The sequence below is a fragment of the Hydra vulgaris genome, chromosome 12, assembly GCF_038396675.1.
Source record: "Hydra vulgaris chromosome 12, alternate assembly HydraT2T_AEP".
Lineage (NCBI taxonomy): Eukaryota > Metazoa > Cnidaria > Hydrozoa > Anthoathecata > Hydridae > Hydra > Hydra vulgaris.
The window spans coordinates 46842499-46851158 of record NC_088931.1 but is presented as its reverse complement, the minus strand read 5'-3'; the positions used below and the strand labels follow the sequence as shown (position 1 = coordinate 46851158).

The 8660-nt window shown below is 30.3% G+C and overlaps 1 protein-coding gene across 1 annotated transcript in view; it reads right to left on the bottom strand.

Moving 5' to 3' along the window:
• Positions 1-3125: 3125 nt before the first annotated feature.
• LOC100215426 (uncharacterized) overlaps positions 3126-8660 on the bottom strand; it is a 54296-nt gene continuing 48761 nt past the window's right edge. The window contains exons 9-14 of the mRNA XM_065813474.1: positions 5230-5398; positions 4868-4904; positions 4702-4789; positions 3739-3847; positions 3584-3662; positions 3126-3497 (exon numbers count right to left, since the gene is read on the bottom strand). Coding sequence (XP_065669546.1) covers positions 3367-3497; positions 3584-3662; positions 3739-3847; positions 4702-4789; positions 4868-4904; positions 5230-5398 — 613 coding nt within the window. The 3' untranslated portion in view covers positions 3126-3366. The remainder of the gene's footprint in view (positions 3498-3583; positions 3663-3738; positions 3848-4701; positions 4790-4867; positions 4905-5229; positions 5399-8660) is intronic.

Sequence of the window (8660 nt, the reverse complement as noted above, 5' to 3'; positions counted from 1 at the left end):
CCTTGGTTTTCATGAATATGACGTAAAATATAAAAATGTGTCCTTTTTATATAAAAATAACAACAATTTCTCAAAAATTAGTATCAAATTACTATTTTTTTACCAATAAAATTTTATTACTATCAATAAGAAAGTACTTTTTTACTTTAAAACTCAATTTAATCTTAATATGTACTTTAATATAGACTTGAATAGAATACTATACACTAATGCTTACAACCCGTTCATGCTCAAGCATTTTTTGTAAGTTTACACTTAGGTGTAAACTTTTTTGAAATTTTAAATAACAGCTAAATTATATTTGCGAGTAGTGCGATTATGTTTTATTATTAGTGCAAGTAGAATGAATTTTGCGAGTATTCAATAAAACTTCTTAAAAAATTAAAAACATATGAATGTCAGAAATAAATTAAAAAAAAATGATTTAAAAAGGCGAGTACAGCGAATTATGTTATTTTTTTCGAGGAGTTCGAGTATTTTTGATACAAAGCGAGTAAAAATGAGAAGTGCGAGTATTCCACGAGTAATTATGAGTAGTAATTGAATATTTTTTATGATACTCGCAATGTGAGATAGGCGAGTAGAAAATTTATGCGAATACTGCGATTATCGAGTATTGCGTAAATAACAGTACTCGCAAATCGGGTATAATATATTAATTTTTATAAATACTCGAAACTGCGAATACCGAGTATTCGTCCAAAAAATAAAAAAGTGAAAATTGTCATTGCGAGTAATCGCACAATTTTTTTTTTACTCAAAAAAGCGAGTTTTGCTGCGAGAAGTGCGAATAAGCGAGTATGCGAGTATTCGCGCTGCGAGTTTGCCAGGCTTAATGTAATTTAAAGAGTATAGGGCCAAGGATAGAACCTTGAGGAACCCCTGAAGTAACAGAATATGAAGAAGAGTGCTGTCCATCGAGGACAACTTTTACACTACGATTGGAAAGGAAGGATTCAATAATCTTAAAAATGTAGCCGGATACACCATAAGAAGAAAGCTTATAGAGAAGACTAGCATGCTAAACTTTATCAAAAGCTTTTGAAATGTCGAAAGCGATAGCCTTAACCTCTCCACCTTTATCTAATGCGCGATAAAACCTATCAGTTATTACTGTTAGCAAATTAGCTGAAGAATGAGAAGATCGAAATCCATATTGATGGTCAGAAAGTAAGTTATTAGATTCAAGATGAGAAATTAAGTGTTTGTTAATTAAAGATTCAAAAACCTTGCTTATGATAGGAAGAAGACTAATGGAACGGTAGTTAGACAAATCAGATCGCTCTCCAGAATTTTTGAAGATAGGGATAGTAGATGCAGCTTTCCAGCAGGCTGGAAAACAAGACTCTGATAAGCACTTGTTGAATACTTTTGAGAGTATAGACGACAGCTCCGGAGTACACTTCTGCAAGACTATAACAGGTATGTTGTCCGGGCCAAAAGCTGTAGAAGAGTCTAGGCAGGAAATCACTTTAGATACAGAACCTCGAGTGATACGAATGTCAAGCAATAGATCAACCTGTTTGTTGGCAATATCAGGTAGAACGCAACTAGTGGAATCAAGAGATGATATTGATGAAAAGTTTTTAGCAAACAATTCAGCTTTGTCTTTAGGTGAGGTGACAAAGTCTAAACCATACAAGAGAGGTAGAATTAAAGATTTGCTCTTATTATTGATATAATTAAAGATTATCCAGAAGTCACGAGAGCCTAATTTTTGAGATGAGATACGAGATTTTATGACCTGAGACTAGCGGGCTTTGGCGTTAGACAAAATCTTTTTACAATGGTTTCTAGCAAGAATAAACAGACGTCTGTTTTCTGGAGAGTTGTTTTGCTGATAAATATCGAAGTTAAGGTTTCGATTGGCGATCGCAGCAGCACAGTGTGAGGAAAACCATGGAGAAGAGTGAGACTTGACCTGGAATCGCCGAGAGGGAACAAAAGATTCCATGCCAGCCTGAATCCACGAAGTTATGTAAAAAGCACATTTGTCGACAGGAAGACAAAAGATTTCTACCCAAGGGCCATCACGAAGAAAATCACGGAAAGAATCCCAGTCAGCTTTACTGTAGTTGTAAGAGGTACAATAATAGGGGGATTCAGATGATGAAGAATTGATATTAGTTTTAGAGAGATCAAACTGTGATCGGAAGCACCGAAGAGTGAATGTGGAGAAACTGAGCACTGACTTGGATCAGAAACAAAACATAAGTCGAGTAGAGGAAGGTAAATGATTCGGGTTGTCTGGAAAGCGAGTTGGAAAGTTTACTATTTGGTTAGGGATTGAGAAAGGCAAAAAGTGTGGGCTTTTATGCCTGCAGAATCACTGACACTAGAGCCAAGCCATTCAGAGTGGTGACATAATCATGGTTCTGACATAATCATAATTGCATTCATTCATTGTAATATATTTCATAAAGTGATATATCATATTAAGTGATTTTATAGCGATTAATAAGATTCAGTGGTTACGTTTCAACAAATAAGTAATCAAGTTATAATTTCTTCTAAACGGTTTTGTGACAAGACCTGAAAGTTTTCTTTGAGTATCGACGTTTTTTTTCTTCTAAAAAAAACCTTATAAAGTTACTTTATCAATATATTCTGCTACTAAACAAGCATAAGGTGGAGCCATTTTTGATCCCATTGCTGTTCGATTAAATGATTGAAAAACTGATTATTGAAAGTAAAATTGTTCTTTAAGATAAAATTCACGCTTTCTAAAATAAAAACTTCAGAAAATATGATTGGTATTTCATCACGTAACTTGCATATCCAGAATTCAGCAGTTTCTAGACCTAGTTCATGAGAAATATCATAGGGTCATACAATAACAGCAAATTTTTTTACAATTAAACCTGTGTTTTTATTTAGCATATTCTTTTTATTGAAGTAGCTTTTAAATATTTCTGATATTAGTAGTTATATTTTAAGTCCGAAAAAAATTACTGAGGCTGAAAAATGTATTATATTTTGGATGATCAAATTTGCAAAAATTGAAATTTTGCTGTCCATAGCAAGCATTACAGCCAAAAAACTTGAATATTTGTGCAAATACTTTTAAATAAGATATAATTTAAGGAAAATAAATAAAAAATAAACTGATTTTAAGAGACAATAAATTGGGATAAGCATTTTCTAATGAAAACAATGACAATACAGAAAATTAAAATATTTTACGTCTCTGTTAAAAAAGTTTCAGCAAAAATCTCTTTAGAACAAAAGCTACCAAAATTCTGGTCAGGCAATACAATAATATCTTTATTATGATTTTTCTAAAGCGATGCCTAAGCATTCCTTTATTATTGAGTTCCTTTTATACAAAATTCACAAAACGTGACACTCCGAACTTTAATCTTTTTGTTATATGTCTTTGTTAGAGTTTACTAAGGTGTTGGATCCTGATGGTGAAAGCGCTTGAACACATTTAAGAGCATCCGGAAAACGTTGGTGATAACGTGCCAAGGTGACAAACTTAACAATCACGAGACGACCTTCAAATTAAAGGTTTAAATTTTTATGAAATAAATAAACTTTGGTTATCTGAATCAGAATATTTCAATTTCAATTTAATACATACCATCAAACCAATTTCCGTACATGCTTCTAAATGCTTTCCTAGCCGATTCAAGGCTATCGCACTTGACATAAACACAGCCCTAAAAATAATTAATTCAAAATTTAATTAAACTCAAACAAAAATTTTAGTTTAATAAATAAAAAAATCCACAAAACCTCTTTAGAGTTAATGTCAACATGAATATGAAGAATTCGAGCGCCATCGTTCTCGCACTTCTCTAAAACAGCATCCTCTACCTTTTTCACCCAGTCTTCTTCGCGTTCACTGTAAACATTTTATTTTCAATTTAACAGAGAAAATAGTAAAAAAAAAAAAAAAGTCTAACTGAAAACTATTGTTTTTAATTAACTTATTTAATCTACGAGAAATTCAGGTTAATTTCTACAAAAATAATGTTAGCCGGAAAATTTTTTGAAAATTATTTAAAAAAAAAAAAACACTTTAAAAGTTTTTTTCTTCTTAAATTTTAGACTTGAAATTGTAAATGCGATTGATATACAATTGTAATAAAAATAAACTCATTTCAGTGTTTTAGCATTGCTTGGAACGTCACTCCGAACAATGATAAAAACAGCCATTATTCAAGTTATAAGATATTCGGAAAATAACAAAACAAAGATAACAGACAAAAAGCAAGATAATCGATAACAGACGATTTCATAAAAAATGTTAAATATACAAATCAGAAAAGGAAAAAATTCCAAAGCATATATATTTTTTGGAACTCAATAAATGTGTTTTGAACAAGAATGAACAAACCTCTGTAAGAAAACTGTAAGCGAAAAAAGAGATAATCGATTATTAAAGCCCTAATTATAGCAATAATATTTCATACAGGAACGAATAAATTATTTTGAATAACAATAAAAGAGTAGCCTCCTCGACCCTCTGGAGCCTTGGAAGATGAATTTAATACAAAAGAAGAAAAAAAGATGTTTAAGGCACACAAAAAGATATATATTGACACCCAAAAGGTTTAAAAATGACATTTATTTCTCAAGGATTAGAAACAATTGATTATTAAACCTAAAAAGTTTAAAAACCGCAAGTTTATAACAATATAAATTTAAGTTACATAAATCCAATACACCACTAAAAACAAACAAAAAAAATCTTACTCAGGTCCTTCATGCATACAGCGTATTTTTAAACAAGGCGCAGGTGTGATTATTGGCAATCGAATAACTTTCTCAATTTGATCAAATGCTAAAATTATTAAGAACTATTAACATCGCAATTAAAGCTCATTTCAGATTTAAAACATATATATTTAGGTAAACCTACCAGGACCTTGCCAACATTTATCTTGATCAGAATTCAACTAAAAGTTTAAATCAACTTTTTAAAATTAAAACTTTTTAAGTTTCTGCTGGTCAAAAGAAAAAAAAAATTAAACAGAAGAGCAAACTGTGTTAAACACTTTAGAGGTTTTGCATATAAGCAAAATTTCAATTGTTGATACCAAGTAAAATACTTGGCACCGACAATCGGAAATTTAAAAAAAGCAATTGACTTTACTTGGAACCAAGTAAAGTAAATTCTTTTGTTTACATTATAATTATAAAAATAATTTTGATATTTTCCCAATCACCAAACACTTTCTTAAAAAAAAAAAACATTGAAAAATATAACATACAAAAACTTACATGAAAGTTACTGTTTACTTTTTTTTCTTTTATACCAGGGGTTCGCACCCCAATCCATCGCCACACTTCAAAATCTTCCCCAGATATACGTTGAGTTTCAACACGAATGCGGGAATCAGATGAGCTGAGAAATTCAACTGCTTTTTGCCATGTTTTTGCCATTTCTTTTCTTATAATAAAAACAATATTTTTTGTTCCATATAAAAAAAAATACAAACAATAATGAAAAAAACAAAAACTTTTTATTATAATAAACGTTTTTGATTTCTTGATAGTACCTGTCTAAACCCAAACCCTTGATCAATGTATGTACTGAAACACAGATGGTTTTTTCAGTACGACATCATCAATGGCAACTTTATTAATTTATTCATAAAAAGTACAACTTAAAAGCTTTAACTTTTATTTAAAAATCGTTTATAAATTGTGTGTATTGCATTCTATAAAACATTTGTCTGCAAATATAGAATATTAAATTTAACATTTACAATGTTTCAATTCAAATATTCAAGTTTTATCACACTTCCAAAATCTAGTTAAAATCTCATTTTTAAAGGTGTGGCACACCTTTAGCTTCAAATATTTTATTGATGATCTTTCATTTGGCTCACAACAAGATAATGTATTAATTATTGATCTTTTCATATTAAAACTTTATTTGCCCAAAAAGAAATACCTTGAAAAGTAAAATGATCAGCAATTTATTGCCGACCTCATCTTTCCTGATTCCAAGGATTGATATATATATATATATATATATATATATATATATATATATATATATATATATATATATATATATATATATATATATATATCACACACACACACACACACATACACACACGGTGAGTAGCCAAATTATTAGTTACTTTTTCACTAAAACTAAAACTAAATATGGATTTTTAATGAATACATTTATTTCTACCTCTACATTCCTAAAGATTTAAAAATCTACATTAGTTTATTAAATTATTTTTGAAGTTGCAACAATTATAAGGAACTGTTGCACCAATTTGTGGCATTATAAGCTAGAATATGTAAAAACTCTCAAAAAGCACATTTTCGCATACTCTATGTAAAATTATTAAACACAGATTTAAAATCTCACTTCATAGCACATCATTTCACATCAATACAGGGTCCTTGCTCTTTCGGCTAAAAGTCAAGGCTTGTAACCAATGGTGACTAATGTGTGCAATTTGAACAATTGAAATTCATTCTGTAGATCTCATGTCTTGCCCTGTCTTATGTCATAAGCGCAAGAAGTATGAAGAGCTTAACACAAGAATGTAAGAACGTTAAACACAAGAGTGTGTTTAGCTTTCTACTCACCCAATTTTAAAGTGGACGAAAACCTAATGTGATCATACCAGTTGACAGAACAAAATTTACTAATACACCACACCATCACACCTGTGGATAAAAAAAGCCAAAAAACTGTTTTTTGTTAGCAAGCCTTTTTAGAACTTTGTTTGACCTTATCCTTTACTATACTTTCTATGTTTCTATAATTTTTAAATTATAGATTTCCAAAAAAACTCTGGAGAACACTCTGATCCCTCTAACTATTGTTCAATCAGTTTTCTCTATTATTAACAAGGTCTTTGAGTTATTCATCAACAAATTTCTAACACCCCATCTTGATTGATTGTCAGATAACTCTGACAATCTCTAGAACAGGCTTCCGATCTTGAATCGAATGACTTGGATCTCTTTTCTGTAATATCTTGCAGTGGCTTGTGAATTTTAACTCTAACAAAACTCAGTTATTTTCTGCAAACAACTATTGCAACACTGTGAACATTCCTAAATTAATGAATTACAACCCTATCACTGAGTCCTCCTTTTTATGCCTTGGATTATCACTTACTACTGACCTTTCATAGAATATGAACATATTTAATCTCAAATTTAATGATTTGCTAAGTTAGTATCTGCTAAGGTTGCTTTCCTTTATCGTGCTCACCATTTTCTTACTTCTGATTCCATTCTCTACCTCTACAAATCTCTTATTGGCCCTGTATGGAATACTGTTGCCATATTTGAGCTGGTTCTACTATTGATGTTCTTTCTCTTTCAGACAAGGTCAAAAAACGTATTGCAAACGTAGTTGAACCTGCTTTATCTGCCAAGCTTGAGCCTTCTACTTATCATAAGGTTGCATCTCTATCTCTTTTCTATAAATACTATCGTGGTTGCTGCTTAAAGGATCTATTATCTCTAGTTCAATCAACAAAACTCATTCTTGCCTGACTTATCATTAAGCAAACTTACATCCTTTTACTGTATTTATCCCTGCATGCTCTTAAAACATTTATTTGTCTAGCTTTTTTCCACTTTATTCATTTTGAACTCTCTTCTGTTTTCATATTTTTCTTACTTGCTGTATGGTCTTTACCTTAAAGGAGATATATCTATATTAAAATGAGTACAGAGACAAGCAATTAAAAACATGATACATGAAGACTCATTTTTTCAAATTTAAATTTAAAAAAACTTTTAACTTTGTTATTAAAATGCAAACTTAATACAAGTTTTAAACAATCAATAAATAGATAATATAAATCTAATCTTAAATGGATACAGAATCTAAAAGCAATTAAAAATTCAAGTAAATCAAATTCAAACATGTGGACACATTTTTAGATGTTGAAATTGCTAAAAGTGCTGTTAGATTTATCTTTTTAATCAAGCTGCATGCATGGAATGAAGTACCAGATGAAGTAGTCAATTCTCATAGCTGAAACTAATTTAAAAATAATCTTGACAAGTATCAACAAAAGAATTTTTCAGTTCTTTTTGCTTGTCTTTTTTCTTTGTTAATTCACCTCACCAAGGTCGAGGCAACTACAGACAAGGAGTTAATTGTGGTTATAACCCTCTCTCAACTCTATAACTCTGAAATATGAACCTCAGCAAACAAGGCGGCTGCGCGGAGCAACAAATTGAGTGCGGTACTACCAGGGATGTGGTGTGGATCAAACTGGGGTTAATCACATTTGCTGTATTTATACAGTCACTGTTTTATTACTAAATTAATCTCTTTCATATAGAGATACATTAAGTAAAACATTTGCTTCAGGTACAAAAGGTTGATATTTAGATTGCTATAGAATGTTGTCACTAAAGGAAATATTTATTTAGTGGTGCTAGTCCTTGCAGTTTGGTGCTATGGAATGCTTTTTCTGTAATACCATCAGAGTATTCACAATATATCCACTGTCCTCCAAAACATTAGCAATCAAATAAAATAATTTTTTTTTTTTACTTTGATTACTATTTACAGCAATTTTTTTTTAATTATCTTTTAAATAAAAAAAAGGTTAATATTACATATAAGAAAAAATTTGTACATAATAAGACTACTTGAAAATAAATAAAGGTGTTTTTTTGCTTCTATTGGTATTTTAATGCAAAAAATGTGGTCT